At 37.4% G+C, this 18,822-nt stretch overlaps 3 protein-coding genes and 4 non-coding genes across 8 annotated transcripts; 2 read left to right on the top strand and 5 right to left on the bottom strand.

Annotated features, from left to right (window-relative positions):
• Window positions 1–415: 415 nt before the first annotated feature.
• rps11 (ribosomal protein S11) lies at window positions 416–2,976 on the bottom strand. Its single transcript, XM_066642018.1, has 5 exons — window positions 2,870–2,976; window positions 1,682–1,816; window positions 1,410–1,485; window positions 1,024–1,153; window positions 416–596 (listed from the first exon to the last, which is right to left on the bottom strand). The coding sequence occupies exons 1-5, from the start codon at window positions 2,882–2,884 to the stop codon at window positions 473–475; spliced, it is 480 nt and encodes a 159-aa protein (XP_066498115.1). The 5' UTR covers window positions 2,885–2,976; the 3' UTR covers window positions 416–472.
• Window positions 815–899, bottom strand: LOC136665472 (small nucleolar RNA SNORD35). The gene has a single exon (XR_010795250.1). It is a non-coding gene; the product is annotated as a small nucleolar RNA SNORD35 (small nucleolar RNA).
• On the bottom strand, window positions 1,247–1,329 carry LOC136665474 (small nucleolar RNA SNORD35). Its single transcript, XR_010795252.1, has one exon. It is a non-coding gene; the product is annotated as a small nucleolar RNA SNORD35 (small nucleolar RNA).
• On the bottom strand, window positions 1,567–1,649 carry LOC136665473 (small nucleolar RNA SNORD35). Its single transcript, XR_010795251.1, has one exon. It is a non-coding gene; the product is annotated as a small nucleolar RNA SNORD35 (small nucleolar RNA).
• LOC136665475 (small nucleolar RNA SNORD35) lies at window positions 1,889–1,974 on the bottom strand. The gene has a single exon (XR_010795253.1). It is a non-coding gene; the product is annotated as a small nucleolar RNA SNORD35 (small nucleolar RNA).
• Window positions 2,977–3,039: 63 nt separating the features above from the next.
• On the top strand, window positions 3,040–9,201 carry LOC136665073 (apoptosis regulator BAX-like). Of its 2 annotated transcripts, XM_066642630.1 has the most exons (7): window positions 3,040–3,140; window positions 5,824–5,876; window positions 6,801–6,837; window positions 6,928–7,077; window positions 7,205–7,334; window positions 8,274–8,372; window positions 8,551–9,201. In XM_066642630.1, exons 2-7 carry the CDS (start codon window positions 5,849–5,851, stop codon window positions 8,647–8,649), a joined length of 543 nt encoding a protein of 180 aa, XP_066498727.1. In that variant the 5' UTR covers window positions 3,040–3,140; window positions 5,824–5,848; the 3' UTR covers window positions 8,650–9,201. The 2 variants fall into 2 exon arrangements, with proteins under 2 accessions (XP_066498727.1, XP_066498726.1); XM_066642629.1 differs by lacking the exon at window positions 3,040–3,140 and having other exon boundaries at window positions 5,542–5,876.
• Window positions 9,202–10,228: 1,027 nt separating this feature from the next.
• LOC136664984 (apoptosis regulator BAX-like) lies at window positions 10,229–18,681 on the top strand. The gene is made up of 6 exons (XM_066642522.1): window positions 10,229–10,308; window positions 13,548–13,596; window positions 13,678–13,836; window positions 15,813–15,948; window positions 16,160–16,264; window positions 17,036–18,681. The coding sequence occupies exons 1-6, from the start codon at window positions 10,281–10,283 to the stop codon at window positions 17,132–17,134; spliced, it is 576 nt and encodes a 191-aa protein (XP_066498619.1). The 5' UTR covers window positions 10,229–10,280; the 3' UTR covers window positions 17,135–18,681.
• Window positions 18,682–18,822: the final 141 nt, after the last annotated feature.

Here is an 18,822-nt window from a genome sequence, read left to right as displayed (position 1 = left end):
TTGCTGGTTTTTTTTTTAAGTTTCGCTTTTTAAATTTGTCACCTGAACGAAATATTTTCTGTTTATAAATTAAGCAAAACGTGAAAGCACTTATTTGTGAAGCTGTAAAGACTAAGCATTCAATTGTGTATTTTTTAAAGTCTGCAAAACTTGATCCATCAAATGCCATTTAGAAATACTTTTACATTTTAACCTCTCAGAACTTAACCCTTAACGAAAGCATGCTACATATTTTATGCATGAGAATTTCAAAACCCTATCCTCCAAATGATTTGAAGTTTGGGTTTAGGAAACAGTTCTGCAACAATAAAACAAGTATTTAAAGTCATAAAGTAAGGCTAAACTGGACTGGGTTAAATAATTTTGGCATTTACACCAATATGGCAAAAACTTTGGCAAACTGAAATAAGCAACAACTTGACAAATCAACAGATCCTTTATTTCCTTTCTCAACATCAATGTTTAAACAACTTTAGAATTTCTGGAACTGTTTCTTGGCTCCTGCTGCCTTGGTGACCTTCAGGACGTTGAATCTCACCGTCTTGCTGAGGGGTCTGCATTCTCCAACAGTGACAATGTCTCCAACAGTGACATCCCTGGAAATGGGTAGAGAAAAGAAAAGCCACTTTAAAACGTATGTAAAGACTACATAAGCGTATGCTAACTTTCAACTGCAATAATAAAAACACCAGCATGACGGCACACTAAGAGTTATGTTTGTCACTTAATGTTTCCCGAAAGACTTCAGCACACTCCTGTCGCTTAAAAAAATCCTACGAAGAATGTATGACTGTCACTTGTCACTGTTTAAATGAAAGCTGCATCAGTAATGCCATGTGGCAATGTCGTCAGAGCCTCAAGGACTTGGAAGACCATCGTGAGATAAACCATCATATGCAGCTTTCTTCAGCAGTATGGTAATGTCAAATGAAGATTCAACTGGTATCTGCCAGGTAAGACATGAGGGGGGGAGAGGAGAGGGGGAAAAATAAGGACATTAAATGAAACAAATGAGCGCTGTACCTGAAGCAGGGTGAAAGATGGACAGACATGTTCTTGTGCCTCTTCTCAAAACGGTTGTACTTCCTGATATAGTGCAGGTAGTCACGCCTGATGACGATGGTCCTCTGCATCTTCATCTTGGTCACTACACCTACAGAGAAAATGTCACATAAATCCATGTTAAACACGCTTACCAACTACTCTGAACTGAACTACCTGGAACACAAGAATAGGCTACTTTATACTGGAAGCTTCAGTAAAGCCTTAAGGCATTGTCGTCAAAACCCCAAGGGTTTGGAAGACCATCGTGAGAAGACATCATTAGCATCACAGGAAACAGTAAGAAAGGTAACACTAGTCAGTGGAAAATGCCTTTAAAAATAAAACAAAATTAAAAACCTACTTACCAGACAGAATGCGGCCTCTGATGGACACGTTACCAGTAAAGGGGCATTTTTTATCAATGTAAGTGCCATCAATAGCCTGTGAAAGTCCAACACAAAAATAAACATTGTAACTATATGAACACACTTCTACAGTTCAAAGGAATGTACAAAATCTACACAAACTGCATCAGCATTGCCATAAGGCATCATCCTCAAAGCCTAAGGCTCAGAAGACCATCGTGAGAATAGACATCATTTGCAGTCTGTTGAAAGTCCTGCAGAGATATACTCACCTCCCTGGGGGTTTTGAAACCTAAACCAATGTTTCTGTGGTAACGTGGAAACTTTTCCTTGCCACTTCCTTCACCAGTCAAAACTCGCTTCTTGTTCTGGAAGATGGTAGGCTGCTTCTGGTAGGACCTCTCATTCTGTCAAAAAATAAAAAAAATGGGTTATTATTATATTATCGGGTTTCAGTCGTTTTAGTGAACACTGGCTCTGAGACTGCATCAGCAAAGCCATAAAGGCACTGTCGTCAAAGCATCAATTGCTTGGAAGACCATCGTGAGTAAAGACATCATTTGCAGTAATAGACATTATCCTTATATAGTAAATATTATATAAATTATCAAACAATGGTTTATGTAAATATTTGTTCAAACATTAGTTAACAACCAGTGGATGTGGATCATTTTAGTTCACGTTTGACGACTTGATCATCAAGATTTTACTAAATATTTGGTATTTATTACCATTTCATCACATGGGTCTGCCATTCATTAGGTGGACAATACTGGCAAATTTTCCTCACCATTTCTTTAATACAGAAAAAAAGTTGCAAATCTGACTTGTCAAGCAAATAGTTTTAAACGGTTTGTTTTAAAGCATGTTAATTTTTACATAATCTAAGAGAAAGCCATTACCTGCAGAACTAACAATGCTTGGTTTACTGTAGTACAGCAGGATACAGCTTTTAGCAACCACTCTCTGAGACGTGTTTTGTAGGTGTTTAACTGAGTAAACACGTAATTCAGTGCTCATTTTAAAATAATAAAGCGACACGATGAAATGTTTAAACACCGGAGACCACATATAGTCAATAGCCTTTAGCCATGTGGCGGAAAAGCAGCAGAGAAAAGTGAAACATTCGCTTTTCCGGAGGCATCGAGTCCATATCATTCCCAAAAACACAACAATAATATCCTCCAAAATAAATTCACGTTGAAAAGATGAATATACTCATTAGCTGACACATTCATTGTGTAATTAACTATAGAAGTTCGGGCCTGCAACGCAGAGGCTCCTTTCGCCGTATATAACCATTAAAAATGCCACAAAATCAACGCTCCCCTGCCCCATAACCCACAGATTTTACAAAAACACACACTCACATCCTAATAGCCGTCGAGACTGGCGACAATAAACTAGATATTAAGGTTAAAAAAGTGTTTTTTCCCAAACCACGCCGTCGCCACTCTTACCTGAGCCTCCGCCATCTTTGCCCGAGGAGTCGTAAAGAGGACCACGCATGCGCGCGACCGCGGGAAGATGGGCCCGCTCCGGATGTGACGATATGCGAAGGCGGGCCCTCTCCTCCATATTTTCAATCATGAGTACAGTGTCAATCATTAAATAACATTTCACATTGTAGTAACAGTTCAAATCCACACATATTTAATACACTACTGTGATTTTTTTGGGTCATTTTTCTTATTCTTCTCTGATGAGTTAACCTCAATTCAGCTAACTCAGGTAAATAGCTAACAAACTGCCTAAAAGTATTACTTGAGTAGCAGAAAGGGACCACTCCAGACTTAATTACTGTCTAAATATAGCACTTGAACTGTTTTATGAGGTTTTCTTTTGCTTAAAATTCTCCAACTGCTTAAATAGGAATCAAGGCAGGACACTAGCGCATAAGTAGATGTGTGCCATTATTTCAGTGGTACTGAATAATTCATTCATTCATTCATTCATTTTCTGAACTGAATGATATTGTACAGGGGTCCTGGGCCTACACGTAATGAACTTGAGTCAAGCCAGCCTTCACTTGGAAAAGCTTGGTCAAACTGCCCCCACTTAGTTTTGGTGGAACTGCGTATTCTGAACATTACGGTAAGAGCGTAGTACGGTAAGAGGAACGAATTTCAAAATAAAAAAACAAAAGTCACTGACAGGAAATCTATGTAAAAAATAAATAATTTTCTAAACAAATAATAAATGGATAAACAACAAATATTTGCTATTTTGTGGAAATAATGAAGATTTCAGGACATGACTCTCAAGTCACTCTGATGTGCCATTTCAAAATAAATGCCCTTTGTGTTGTCTCATCTCTATAATTTTAATTGCAAATTTATATAATTTTTAAAAGGGAAACATTAGTTTGCACAGAACAATTTCACTTCATAATCATAGTACAACACCTGATTATGTCACTCACTGAATATCAAGTCTTTCTGATGTGTCATTTCAAAATAAAGGCCCTTTGAATAGTCCCATTTCTGTAAATTTAATTACAAATTTAGATCATTATTAAAAGTGAACCATTAGTTTGCACAGAACAATTTCACTTCATAATCATAGTACAACACCTGATTATGTCACTCACTTAATATGAAGTCATTCTGACGTGTCATTTCAAAATAAAGGCACTTTGAATGGTCCAGTTTCTGTAAATTTAGTTCCAAATTCATATAATTAATAAAAGGAAATCATTAGTTTGCACACAACATTTTCACTTCATAATGATAGTACAACACCTGAATATGTCTCTCACTTAATATCAGGTCATTCTGGTTAGTAATGCCAGAACAACAGCCATGTAAATGACAATTTAAGTGTTGTATTTCCTTTATGTTTAAACTGTCATTAAATGGAATACTCTTGTTATTACACACCAGTTTCAATTTGTAACAATGATAGTACAGCACCTGAGTGTGTCAATTATTTAATATCAAAACATTGTGGTTTTGTGTTTTAACATTGAATTTGTCATCTCATTTATATTCCTAACAATATATGACTGGTTCACAATGTTATGAAATTAATTGTTCCATTTTTCATGCAGAACGAATTGACATCAGACCCAGGAAACTTTAATAAAATTAACATTACCAAACAGATTTATGGTCAGTGTAGCGGCCCTCAAAAACATTTTCAACACACCAAGTTTTAAAATAATGTCTTAGTTATCTCACTAAAACATACTTCACGATCCAGTACAATGTGGAATGTGTAATTTTTATAAATTTGTCTTCCGCATTTAACCCATCTGTGGCAGTGAACACATGCACACACTAGTACACTAGGGGCTGTGAATACACACCCAGAGCAGTGGCAGCCTTGCTCAAGGGAACTTCAGCCATGGATGTTCCTGCCTGTCCTGGGGATCGACCAGCAAACTTTTGGTACCACCTTCTAACCATTGCCCCATTTTTTGAAATGACACATCAGAAAGACTTCATATTCAGTAAGTGACATAATCAGGTGTTGTACTATGATTATGAAGTGAAATTGTTCTGTGCAAACTAATGTTTCCCTTTTAAAAATTATCAAAATTTGCAATTAAATTTATAGAGATGAGACAACACAATTTATTTTGAAATGGCACATCAGAGTGACTTGAGAGTCATGTCCTGAAATCTTCATTATTTCCACAAAATAGCAAATATTTGTTGTTTATCCATTTATTATTTGTTTAGAAAATTATTTATTTTTTACATAGATTTCCTGTCAGTGACTTTTGTTTTTTATTTTGAAATTCGTTCCTCTACACGCTCTTACCGTAATGTTCAGAATACGCAGTTCCACCAAAACTAAGTGGGGGCAGTTTGACCAAGCTTTTCCAAGTGGAGGCTGGCTTGACTCCAGTCATAAACACCAGGTTCAAAACAAAATGACAGGACACCGGTCCATCACATACTCACTCACAAATATTCACAAATATGTAAACCTCTGGGCACTTTTAAACAGCCAATCTACCTGTCAATGTGTGTTTGGACTGTTGGGTGAACAGTTTGTCCTATTATATCTCTTTGCATTGTGTATAAATTTTGGTGTAACCCTCCAGTCAGTATACTGAATTTTATTTCATTTCACTTACATTACTTACGCTGTTAATTGTGTCAACAACTTCCCCATTCACGGTAATTTTGCTGTTACTTTATTTGTCTTGCGTGTGTAGAGTCATATGTGAGTCGTTTTTTGTATCATATTGATTCTGGAGGAACGTTGTTTCGTTTCACTGTGCAAGTTAAAACAGGAATTAAAGGGGTGTGCTGTCCACCTCGTTGCCATCATCACTAGTGGTCGTCATAACAGTGCTGCCGAATCAAGTGATAGACCGCCCTTCTCCGGTACGAGTTACTGAATGACTTCCTTAAAGAAACTTAGTCCAACCATAACGTTGCGGCATTTTCTGATTAAATTCCAGAGGGACCTACAGATTTGACAGTATTATGGCAGCATTGGGAGAAGGAGATGCTGGTAAGTGAAGAGAGCTATATCAGACAGGCATCCTATATCCCCAGAAGATCATTTTAAGCCTAAATTCAAATTTGTCCAAAAGGGAGGGGGGGAAAAAAGCCAATGGACATCCTCAAATTTGATTGTTAGTTGTCTGGCTGAGATATCCTGCTTTGTGGAATACCACTCAGTGATGAGTCTTTTATGAAGCTGTTATGACAGAAATGTTTTAATGCCTTTTTAAAATGAGATAACACTCGCTATGACTGATCTACATTTGGAATATTAATATTACTGCTCTTATTTAAACATTTATCCACAGGCTATATTTAATGTGACTTTATGAGAAATGTCTGAATTTATCTTACTGTAATGACATATTTTATTGATATTTTCTTAAGTCATTTATAGAAAATGGTGGCTTTTGAAATTTCCACGCATAAAATGAAAACTTAACATGCTGAATTCCTTGGTGGGGATTATTGAGTTTAGACACTCTGACAATATATTAAGACAGGTGATATATTGTTCTTCTGGCACACAATTTGAATTTCAAATTCATACATTTTATCTATGGTGTCAAATTTAAAAGTCATTCTCTCTTTGGTTATCAATTAAACCTCTAATAATTTATGTATATTCATCTGTATGGGCAAACCCTTGAATTCTATGTGCACTAAATCCTTTACCACATAACACCAACTGAAATGAATCATGCTGCAAGTTGATGGTGTCTGGGTTTAAGAAAAAAGCAACACTTACTGTTGAACGGAATTGTGAACAAACCTGTTTTAAGAAACCACTAGTAATTAATGACTAAGTTTTAAAAATGAAACTACATGTTTACATTGCTTTAAGGCCTACTGGATTATCATAAGTGTTATCGCTATGTGACTATGTTCGTCTGGTATGTGTTTGTCATGTTTTCATGTCATGTGTTCAAAGGTACCATGCTACAATTAGGAGAGACACTCCTTAAAAAGTGAGTATTTACTCTTTTTACTTTTGGTTTCATTCATCTCCTGACTCACCTCACCACAACACCCTGACTGACCCACATTTTTACCCTCAGCTTTATCTATGAGCGACTTGCATGTAACAATGCAACGGTAACCAGGAGTCAGCTGGGTGGGACTGAGCTGTGCGATCCCAAATTAAGAGAAGTTGGGCAATGTCTAAAGAAATATGGAGATGAGCTGGACCAGGATGTCAAACTGCAGAGGTGAGACCAATACTGGCATAAAAGAAGAGAGTATAGGAGGAGCTGTGCCTGCTGTTTTTGAAGCCACCCAAAATAAAAATATGTATACATATTAAAGGCTATATCGCTTTCTTCCTTTCTCTTCTAGTTTGATCAACCAGTTAAAGCCCACAAAAGAAGTGTTTGTGGCAGTTGCCCGTGAAATATTCGCTGATGGGATATTTAACTGGGGCAGGGTTGTGACACTTTTCTACTTTGCGTGTGAACTTGTCAAACAGGTGAGGGTGCACACTCAGTTAGTGTTTCATTGTAGACTCATTATGAATCCAGTCCAGTGTAGCTGTATACCTTTTCAGAAAATAGGTACAGTAGAGATACATTATAGTCACTAATGTTTCAAACAGTGTAAGTAAATATACCTTTACATGTATGACAGTGTTTAAAAGTCCAGTTGTGTTCCCTAAAGGTACACATCATTCTGAAAAGTTTTAATCTTTCATTATAGAACTGTGTAAAATTAAAGAACACAGTCTAAGTCCTGGAGATGAAATGGGCATATAATATCAACATGATTTTAAAATCTATTAACTAATAAACTAACAAACTACAATTATGTTCCCTAATTAAAGGTACAAATATGAGAACATTTGTCACTGTGATGGTACCCTCAAGGGTACATATTTGTACCTTTAATTAGGGAACATAACTGTACCTTATTCTATTAAAATTGTAGATTTTTAAATTGTGTTGAATTCCTATGCCCCATTTCATCTCCAGTACTTTTATTATGTTTTTACTTGACACAGTTCTATAATTAAAACTTACAAATATTCATCTCTACTTCTGGAGAAGAGAATGTAGTGTACCTTTAGGGAAGGAATTAAATGTCACACAGCTCCAGGGTCCTGGGGTTGTGGGTTTGAGCCCATACTGGCTGATCAATAAACCTGACCTGTCATAAACATAAACCTGTCATGTTTAAATAAAAGACAGGGAAAGAGAGTACAGAGAAAGTATGTGAAGGGTCATACTATTGTAACATGGATTAAGCCTAGTCTTGAAGTCTAGTCTAGAATTTCAGAGAGTATGTTTTAATCTAGGCCAAACCTTTATTGTGTTCTTGGAAACTGGCTCTGAATGTACGTATGGGTGTGTGCTCACTGTATCATACTTGCTTTTTATTTCTATTTATTTTCTGCATTTACATAAAATATCAGGCTCTTCGAATTCCTGACCTCATCCAAACCATCATCAGCTGGACTGTAGACTTCATGGTTGGTCCTGTGATTAATTGGATCAAGGAACAGGGAGGCTGGGTAATAATCTTGTTACTTATTAATAGATTTGGTGTATAAGCAAACATATTAATAAGCAGGCTTTTGTTTATGTAATATTTCCATTTGCGTTCAAATAGAAGTTGCATTTAATCTCTAAATCATATTTGAGTATTCATTACAGTAGTCATTCTATTTAACCACACTTTCCCTTTCTCAGGATGCAATCTGCTCCCAGATTCCAGTGCCATCCTGGAAGACTGCTGGAGTCTTTTTGGCTGGAGTTCTCACCACTGCAATCTTCATGCGAAATATGTGAAGAAGTTTTTAGCAATTAATTAGCAAGCTTCTTGTAAGTTCCCGAATAGACAATGCAATATATATATATATATATATAATATATATAACATGACATGTCAAGGACTGACTTTGATAATGACTGGCTTATTGTATTTCTCATCTCATTTGCAAACTCAAACCTCAGTAACACAAAACATGCACCAAAAAGGAGGTTGTGTATTAGAGACATGCCTAAGCTTCAATGTTACAAAAACAAATACAGTCATAAATGAACTGGTTTTATGACAGCAATGTCCAGACATTCTGTCCATATACATTTCTCCACATGTGGAGAGTAATTTAAGTGTATTTTTAGGAAATACACAATCAAACCACAGACTCTTACATAGAATAAGATGTCAGTTTACCTCATCTTCACAGTTTACTTATGGAGTGTTGGGAATGTATCTGTCGTGTTTTTTCTTTTCACAGTTGTGCCTTGGATTTTTTCTATGGATGTATTTTTATATGGACTCATGTTTTATGATTTTATTTTCGAACTGATGCATTAAAATGTTTTATCTTGGGGTGTGAGGGGTGGATTGTGTTTGTTTTTGGAATGTGAAAATACAATAAAACTAAAAATATTTTACAATAAAACAAATAGTTTTATGATTTAATATGGATGGTGAAAGAATTATTGCAATATTTATTAATAGCTTAAGATAGTAGCTGTAGCAGAAATAGTTGTAGTATTAGTGGTTATTGATTTTTGGGCAAGGCTCTGGACCCACCTCGACCCTGAACTGGATAAGCGGTTACAGATAATGAATGAATGATTTTTGGGCAGCAGGAATGTGAAATCCCTTGTGTCTGGTGATGTTAGAGTAAGTCATCACACTTTTGGCCCAAGTAGAACAAGGCTCCATCAGTGCTGCTTATCTGAACGAAATCATACCTGACATATTCGGCTCACAAATGAAATGACAACAACAAGGAAAATCCCATAATTATTGTGAATAATGTATTAGTATTATGGGCTGTCATGCATCATGTGATTACATACCTTTTCAGTTGCTATAGGTTACATCTTGGCAAGAGGTGTACAACAGAAGGCTTTCAAACAAGGGCACTTTAAATAAATACAAATTAGATATAAACATTAAGAGATTATTTGACTTACATGAGATAATGTAAATGTAAAACCAGAATGACTCATGATGGGAGTATAAATGTATTTTATTAAGTACATCGGTCTAAATGAATTAAGACGTGAATATCATAAAAATATTTAAATATTTTAAATATCAATATTTTATTAAGTCATTCCTTTGCACTAAATATATCACACCAATGCCGTGTTCATAATTCAAATATATTTTTAAGTTATTCACACACCATATTAAGTTGTTCCCACACATTAAATATCTTGTTCAAATGATCTCAATAAATAACTGGACTTGTCAGGCAACACTAGTGCATTTTTGCCTGTAGTCAAATACCAACATGAAGAAGCAATACTGGAGTATCCTGATTACTGGAGAAGGGTCGAGACATACTGCAAATTGTTTGGTATGTGTTTTTTTGAGACTTTTTTTTTATGCCCCAAGCTACGTCACAGGAGCAGGAAGTTGTCTGCAATAATAGAGACAGTTCAATGCTAGAATTAATATGGCAGCGCAGGGAGGAGGAGATGCGGGTAAGTAACGGGGAAAACATATGTAAAGACGTTTATTTAAGAGACGAGGCAGCATAGTTCACAAATATCTGCCTTTTAAATACAACCGTAAATGGCAGATATGACAAGAAATTGTAAGGAAGAATAGCAGGTCTTTCTCTCAGGTAGAGCTGACTCACATTAGCTTCTCGGCTACTTGGCTAACGTTAACTCAAACAACAACCGAGTTCGGCACAAACTCCACACAACTCACACATACACACACTTCTCTTTTGCCCGTTGTTTCTTTTATTTCTCCGTCCCGTTTTAAATGATGTAGTCGTCAGTGGTATATTTTGGCGCCTAGGAGCTGAAGGGAGGAGGATAATTATCAGGACATTTTCAGGTAAATGGAGACTTCGTTGTTAACAAACACCGGACAATTAGTTCGATCTAGGGTTTTCTTTGGGGGGTGGGTTTTTTACAGATATTTTGAGAGGGGGAGAGAGGCAGACCGACAAACCTAGACATGTTGAGAGAGGGTGACATCATCTCTGTCTCACCGACCTTGTTTGTGATCATCTGTTCGTTTTAAAGAGCCCACAGCCTTCATTTATTTGTACTTAGATTTTTTTTTTTTTGCTCCATAGTTACTCTTATAATGTGTGTTTATAAATGTACTCAAAACATTCATAATAAGTACTTACATTAGCCTTTCTATAAAATGATCAAGCTTTATGTTGCTTCACATTTAAAGAAAAGCTAGGTCATTTTTTATTTGATTCTTATCTAGCTAATACAAATATACCGTATAAATAAAATATCAATAACCGTTGCTTTCCCAATGGCATCAAAACAAGTACATGCTGTTCCTGAGAAAACCTGTTTGAACTAGACGGGCGACAGCAGGCCAGACGCAGCACAGAGTGGGAGGTACAAACTAACACTAACCTAACCCTAAACCTAATCTAACTTCCCACTATCCTCATACTTGCTGCGTACATCTCTCCCATTTGCTTGTCTCTGGCCTGATGAGATATGTCCGTTCAACTTTTCAGCTTTATTGTCATTCCACCAATACAGGGTTGTACGGTGTAATGAAACCGAAAATGAAATAAAATATATTCTCAGTGCTGCAGTGACGTTAACGTGGTGGTAGTGGTTGTGGTGTATTTGTGTGTGTTGTGCTGGTACAAGTTGATCAGGCACAGCAGTGCTGCTAGAGGTTTTAAAGCCCCTGGGAACCCATTTTAAAATGTTGTGTTTTTTGTATAATTCTAAACTTGGGTGTTTTGTAATGCTGTTTACATCACCATGGCAACACACAGCCTCGAGAGAGTGGTCGCAGGGGTTTTTTTGGGGGGCGTTTTACTCTGAACTGTAATTGTTGTTTTGCACAAGATACACAATAAAATTGGACAGGTGGATAGAATTGGCATTACACAGCCGCTCATGCACGAACCTGCGGACGTCTTTTGTGTCTTGTGTGGTGTGGTTTTGTGTGATTATTTTGTTAACATAGTTGTACAAACAGGATACCTTCTAGAGTGTCTCCCAATTGGTGCTTTCCCCCGCTGCTACACTGCTGTACTGCCGACTGAGTGTGGCTGTTATCCCCGCTGCTACTTTGCTGTACACGCTGGCCCAGTGTAACCACTATCTCTGCTGTACTGCTGACTGAGTGGATCTGCCTTACCTGCTGCTACTCTGCTCTACACGCCGGCCCAGTGCGGCTGCTATCTTCGCTGAAACGTCGTCAAACAACAAACATGCCAACCGAGTTACTGCTATCTCAGCTGTACTCAGACGTAATCCATTCATAGTTTTGTATTGTTTTTCTTTTCTGTGTTCGCTCTGTTCATTCACTCCCCATAGCTTGATGAATAGCTGGATAGCTAGCTTGCTCACTATTGGCTTCTAAGTTTTAGCTCACCAGTCTCTTCCACTCAAAGAGGAGGTGTGGTAATGACAGCCTTGTGATTGGTCACAGTAATACTGACATAAGCATTTCCCACTTTTAGGACTGCCCATTCTACCTTGAGAGGAGAGCAGTACTGGTCGTTTATGAGGACAGATTTATCATATTTCTGTTGTTTGTTTTTTATTTAGACTTTAGACTTTATTAGCTGAACATTTCACATAACTTCCAAGTTCTGAATTATACAAAAAAAAAACCACAAAATTAAAAAATGGGTTCACAGGGGCTTTAAAGCCTTCAGTGTCACTGCTAGACTGAGAATTGTTCACCAGCTGGCGGAGTCCTTTGTCCACTAATGAAGGACTAGAGGATGGCCAACACAAACTGTGCAGCAACAGATGAGCTATTCTCTCTGACTTTACATCTGCAAGGTGCACCAATGAGGTTGGTGCGTTTAACAGAGTGGACTGTGAGTGCACCTAGAGTCTGAAAACTGGAGCAGTATTGCTGTGTCTAATTTATTCGTTCCAGTGCGTCATACTTAAACACACCACCACCATGTCAGTGCCACTGCTGGGCTCAGAGTGATCCATCTCCCAAATTATACCTGCTCTGTAGTGATCCTGACCATTTAAAGAACGGGGGGGAATCATAAAATGTATTCTGTAATTTAAAACGTCAAAATTGATTTTCTGCAATGGTCCATCATAAACACTGGCCATGTCATTGTGCACTGGTGTGTAGGAAAAATAGTGTAATAGCATCTTGCATTTCACCTCCAAGATGAATGAAATCAACTGTGTTATGGAAAGGTAATTGAGATTGAGGAGGTTGGTTTTGTTTTTAAAAAGAAAAAAAAATACTGCTAGTTACTGATGAGTCAAAGTTGTTATCAGTGGAAATAGTTGTGGTTTTCTTTATGTGTCATTTTCCTTTAGTTGCAAGTAAACTGAAACTACATATTCGAATTGCTGCATGATCTTGTTCCATCCAAGCATTTTGGTATTGTTTTTGTGGTTTTTTTTTTTTTTTTCTACTTGTGTATGCCTTACAATACATACAAGCGAAAGTGCATTAACAGATGGGTTTAAGCAAAAAATTCCATATGGTATTGCATTATAATTCAAATGAAATATTATTAAATTTTAATTTAACTCAGTGTACTTTCTTTATGTGGTTGATAAACTATACTTCATTTGTATCAAAACATGTACTTTAGTGCTCTGAAAGTGATGAGATGTAATTTATCACAATAAAACTAAAAAAGTCTATTATCTTATACTCTCTTCCTTTGTCTTTCTCTTCTCGACTGTGTTCATCCCCAGACTGACTGTGTATCATGTTGCATGTTCTGTGTTGACAGGTACCACCAATGACCAGCTACTAGACTTAGGAGCTGCACTACTAAAAGAGTGAGTGTCAACTCTGTTGTCTTTATAGTCTTGCCTCATTTCACCACCATGCCCTGACTGTTTGCTCCGTTTTGTGTCCAGTTTTATTTATGAACGTGTTCGTCGGCATGGGGACAGCAGTGCCATTGTAACCAGGAGTCAGTTAGGAGGGTCTGAGCTACATGACCCCAGCCATAAGAGACTTGCACAGTGTCTGCAGCAGATTGGAGATGAGCTGGACAATAATGCACAGCTGCAGAGGTGAGACAGCTTGTAGTTATAAGGATTCATCCATGGAAATGTAGCTACAGTTTTCCTACAAAGGTCTTTATGTATATCATGCTGTATGATTATGGATGCACGCGTGTAAAGCTGAAAGATTTCGGCAAAGGTTCTGTCCTGTTTTCTTGGAGGGGTGGGAGTTTGCGGTTGTAGTCTGCAAGCACTTGAGTGTTAGTATAGTTTTCACAACTTTAAACTTGTAGTAAAACTAGCAGATATTTGAAAATCCACTCTTGCAAATTGCTACTATGATATAAATATGATTATTCTCTTTTGATGTTGATTCCACTATGTGAGGGTGGTGGCTACTGCCAAATACAAATCCAGGAACAATGTTTGAATGCACTCATGTTTCATAGTACATAATGAAACAGAAATACAAATTTTACACAATAGGATACTATATTCCTTATAAGATTCTGAATCTTTCATAATACAGAAATTGAAAAAAACATACACAGACCTTCATAAAGTCTAATTCCAATATACGTTAATAAACCCTGCTTCCATCTTCTTTGATGTTAAGGTGCCATTAAAACATTTTAGATTATTTTTTTTCCTCAGATATTTGCATGTATTATGAGCAGAGCAGTGGCGCAGCAGGTAGAGTCGCAGTCACACAGCTCCAGGAACCTGGAGGTTGTAGGTTAAAATCCCGCTCCGGGTGACTGTCTGTGAGGAATTTGGTGTGTTCTCCGAACCCACCGTGACCCTGAACTAGATATGTGGTTACAGACAATGAATGAATGATTGTATTTGCGTGTATTAGATCTTGTTTCTACATTCATTGTCCATTTTATCAGCTCCATTTTCATATAGGAGCCATTTATAGTTCTACAGGTATACACTGTAGTCCAGCTGCTGCTCTGCATACTGTATTTGCCCCTGTTCCCCCAGTTCTTCAATGGTCAGGACCCCCGCTTTCAAATTCCCACTGCACTGCTGTGTCTGATCTACTCATACCCACCACCACCATCACATCAGTGCATAATCCACCATCCAAATCATACCAGCTCTGATGTGGTCCTGGTGACTTTTGAATAACAGAGTAAAAGAGGCCAAACAAAGTATGCAACATGTGCTTCTATGTGGTAAGTGGAGTTCATGGCCAAATAATACAATTTTCCGCCTAATAAAGTGGCCAGTGAGTGTATTTTACAGTGAGATAATGCTGATGCCTTCTGAATAGCTACATAAATTGCTCATTTTGTTCAGCCCGACTTGGCAAGCTATCAGCATGAAGTCACAGTGACATACACTGAGCTACAAAGGCTGTGTCACTTCACCACAGAAAAAGGCAAGACGAAATATAAAGTCAGAAAAACCTTTAAAATGGCACCTTTTGGAAAAACATTTTTATAAATGTTTGTTAGGTCTATGCCACTTATTAAAAAGGCTTATGTAGCCTTATGAACACTACTACACAGTAAACTGTTACTTAAATGTTACTATGACAACCTTAATGACTTTTTAATGTTTCAACTATGAAACATTATTGAATGTGCTGTAGTCGCATCTGATGCAAACTGAGTGCTTTTTAATATGGTGTTTTAGTGTTGATCACTCATCAGTCATCCAGTATATTTAGATATATATTGCTTATAGTAATTTTAGACTTCATTTGATTTGACAAATATTTTTAAACATGATTGCCTTCAAGGAAGTTGCCAAATTTACTTCATAATGTTTTTCTTCATAATACATGTGGTAATATTAACATAGATTTCAACAGTCATGTGATAACACAATGTCAAGTTTCACAGACACATCTACTGCCTGTATATGATTATTGTGTTCTGTACCCGTTCAGTGAACTACAGGTTTTAAAGCTGATCACATGTACAGTGAAACTGTAAATAAGTGTTAGGTTGCTGCTGTGCTTGGATCTGTCCTCTGGATGGCAGTGTGCAATAGTTATTATACTCTGTTTCTTCTCACTTTTTTCTTTCTGTTAGTATGATAAACGACTCAGCACTACAGCCTAATAAAGACGTGTTTGTGAAAGTGGCCTGTGAAATCTTCTCTGATGGGAAGTTTAACTGGGGCAGAGTCGTGGCACTTTTCTACTTTGCTTGTCGACTTGTTATCAAGGTGAGAACAGATCTGTTTCTGTAAAGACTTTATTTATTTATTTCTTCATGAAAATGTATGCTTGGAGATATTATAAGTAGAGCACAAGTAGAGCTACTCTTCTCTGGCACTGCAGAGGATCCTGCAGGGAAGTTGATAATGAATCATTGTTTCTCTGTGTCTTCATTGCTTTTCTCTTTTTCTGTGTCTCCTGCTCGTACTCAACTTTAAGGCTGTGTTGACACAGCTTCCTGACATCATCAGAACCATCATCAGCTGGACCACGGATTACCTTCGTGATCATGTGATTAACTGGATCAGGGAGCAGGGAGGCTGGGTAATTATCTCTGAATATTTCTGGGTTTTTTTTTTCTTACCCCAACAAACCCATCCAACTCATAGTTATCATCGATAACAACAACTGTGTGGTGTAATTCCATATTAAAATAAGCAGAGATATTCACATAGAAAATATGAGCTGAAGCTGATAAAGCCTTGTTGTATTTGCAGTGTTGTTTTGAAGAAGGAACCCCATTCTCTAATATTTTGGTGTTGATCTTAGGTCTTAATATTTAATCAATGGGAATCCCAAAAATATGTGAATTTCGATAAATCAGTGCCATGAAGCTGTTTTTTGGGGTTTTTTAGCGATGAACCCGTTCACTTGTTTTGTATGTCATAATATAAAACAATATAAAGCTTTTAATGGATTTCGATTAATCAGTATAGCAGCACAAGAGCGACCCCCTCTACATCTAAGCCTAATGTGATTAAGTGTACAGGGGGTCCTCAACATACAACGTTGATCCTTTCCTACATCGCGTCGTAAACCGATTTTCGGTGTAAGTTGGAACATACGTATATAATGTACGTAAATAACATACTGTAAGCACTTATCCTATCTTAACACCTATCCTCCTCGGTCCCGAGCCGCGTAACCGTGTATTCTTCCGCCGCGCATACCAAACACGAAGTTTGCGTTACGACGAAAGTCGAAACAAGGTTTTATACAGTAAATGGGAGATGTGTCGTAACCACGAAACATCGTAACTCAGGACTGACGTAACCCGAGGACCTCCTGTATATATAATCTCTTTGTCTCTCACAGGAGGGAATCCGGTCCTACTTTGGAACACCTACCTGGCAGACTGTTGGCGTTTTTCTGGCTGGAGTTCTCACCACTGTGCTGGTCATGCGCAAGATGTGAACAGAAATAGAGAGAGAGAGTGAAGGAAAAGAGAGATTACACAGTGAGGGATGGAGAGGAACAGACAGCTGATTATGGGAACAGAAAGAATAAGAGAGGCAGAAACCACAGAGTATAAAATGAGGGAGAGTGGATGAAGGTTCACTCATTAATGGTAGTAAGGACCGAAAGAGAGAGAGAGAGAGAAATGGAAAGAGTAAGAAGAGGAAAGAGTGGGCCGAGCCTAATGTTTCATTTCATGTCTACATGACGCTTGAGCCTATTCCATTTCTCATCTACATATTCAAACCTCAGAAACACATGCACTGAAATAGGACAATAAAAGAGACCGACCGAGGGATGTGCAAGAGATGAGTGTGAGGAAGATGGAGTTTTTGTTTTTTTTAAATATTTTTAAAAATCATGCCTTCTGTCTTTATGTAATGCATAGATTAGACATTTGTTACAATTGACAGACTTTTCCTGCACTAGGGAATAATCTGCATGCCTACTTGAATCGCTGTCCTCTTTCAGTGCTTTCGTGAAGATGCACATGGAAATTGCACATACATGGAATTAAATTTAGATTGTTTATGATTTGTAAAAGGTTTATATGTGGTTAAATGTAATGATTATTTTACCTCAGCGTGTTTCTTTTTATATCGGTATCTAAAAGTGGGAATTGGTAGCAGTAACAGGCTCGGGGGTTTTTCTCTTCTGTCTCCCTTGTTCTTTCTCTCTCTTCTACCTGTGTTTATTGTCTCTTCTCATTCATATCAAAATTCAAGCTCTCCGTGTCTGAAGATGATGTGGATGTGATCGTAATTGTTGGTGATTGAAGTTACATTTGAAGCCACTGTGGGGTGTTTGCAGCTATGGCTCTGAGAGGAAGAATAACTTGACAATCTTTTTCAATCTTCTGTCCTTTTGAAGAGCTTCAAGTAGTACACCGTTGAGCCCTGAGTCCAATAATAAGGATTCAGCCCTTAAATACCTCGCTCAGGGGGATTGATACCTGGAAAAAGGATTTAGAAACGTGTCCTTCAAGGTTCTTCAAAGAGACATGTTTTTTTTTTTATAAAGCCACAGCCATAAACATTGTCTTGGATTAGCCCCAGCGTTCCTGATAGAAGATCAATATCCAGATCTTGCTCATCTAGTCTACTGCAAGCTCCCCTTTTGTGGGTGGAATTTGTGTCTCTTTCAGACAGTACACACTTTCACACAGTCCAATATCTCAAAACCTCGTCTCTTCAGCGTGGTCTTCTCAGTACTGTATTTTTGTTTATTTCTAGCCTGGTCAAAACCACATTCTTCACCTGCTCTCAGTCTTTTTATACACCACCTCTTTATGGCTGTTTGGATACAATACAGAATATGTTTTTGTTTTTGGGGTTTCTTTTTTATTCCTTCTTATGTTGACAGTGCCTTGGCATTTTTACTATGAAATCGCTTTGATACAGTCGCCACTTTTTCTACATCTTTGTATAAATGTATGAATTTCAATAAATTGATGACCTGTTTCTTTGTTTTTTCTTGCTGTGAGCCCGTTCACTTGTTTTGTATGTCATAATATAAAATAATAAAATGTTTTTATGGATATCAATTAATGATGGTGGATTTTTGGTAAAAAACACGTATTAAACCGGATATTTTCCTAAAAAAAAAAACCATGGTTAGGAATCAGTAGGATTTTGCATAATGAGCCA

Source organism: Hoplias malabaricus, chromosome 13 (assembly GCF_029633855.1).
Source record: "Hoplias malabaricus isolate fHopMal1 chromosome 13, fHopMal1.hap1, whole genome shotgun sequence".
In the NCBI taxonomy this organism is placed as follows: Eukaryota; Metazoa; Chordata; class Actinopteri; order Characiformes; family Erythrinidae; genus Hoplias; species Hoplias malabaricus.
The sequence above is the reverse complement of the archived record's forward strand: the minus strand, read 5'-3'. Positions and strand labels throughout refer to the sequence as shown.

Excerpts from the sequence above, each read along its gene's own strand:
- rps11 (XM_066642018.1), bottom strand. Across the intron at positions 1,154-1,409 it reads CAGAGGCCGCATTCTGTCTG|GTGTAGTGACCAAGATGAAG; the intron begins GTAAGTAGGTTT and ends TTTTCTCTGTAG. Across the intron at positions 597-1,023 it reads CATCTTTCACCCTGCTTCAG|GGATGTCACTGTTGGAGACA; the intron begins GTACAGCGCTCA and ends ACCCATTTCCAG.
- LOC136665073 (XM_066642630.1), top strand. The coding sequence starts at position 5,849 with ATGGCAGCATTGGGAGAAGGAGATGCTG. Across the intron at positions 7,335-8,273 it reads CGTGTGAACTTGTCAAACAG|GCTCTTCGAATTCCTGACCT; the intron begins GTGAGGGTGCAC and ends ATAAAATATCAG. Across the intron at positions 8,373-8,550 it reads TCAAGGAACAGGGAGGCTGG|GATGCAATCTGCTCCCAGAT; the intron begins GTAATAATCTTG and ends TCCCTTTCTCAG.
- LOC136664984 (XM_066642522.1), top strand. The coding sequence starts at position 10,281 with ATGGCAGCGCAGGGAGGAGGAGATGCGG. Across the intron at positions 13,597-13,677 it reads GGAGCTGCACTACTAAAAGA|TTTTATTTATGAACGTGTTC; the intron begins GTGAGTGTCAAC and ends TTTTGTGTCCAG. Across the intron at positions 15,949-16,159 it reads CTTGTCGACTTGTTATCAAG|GCTGTGTTGACACAGCTTCC; the intron begins GTGAGAACAGAT and ends CTCAACTTTAAG.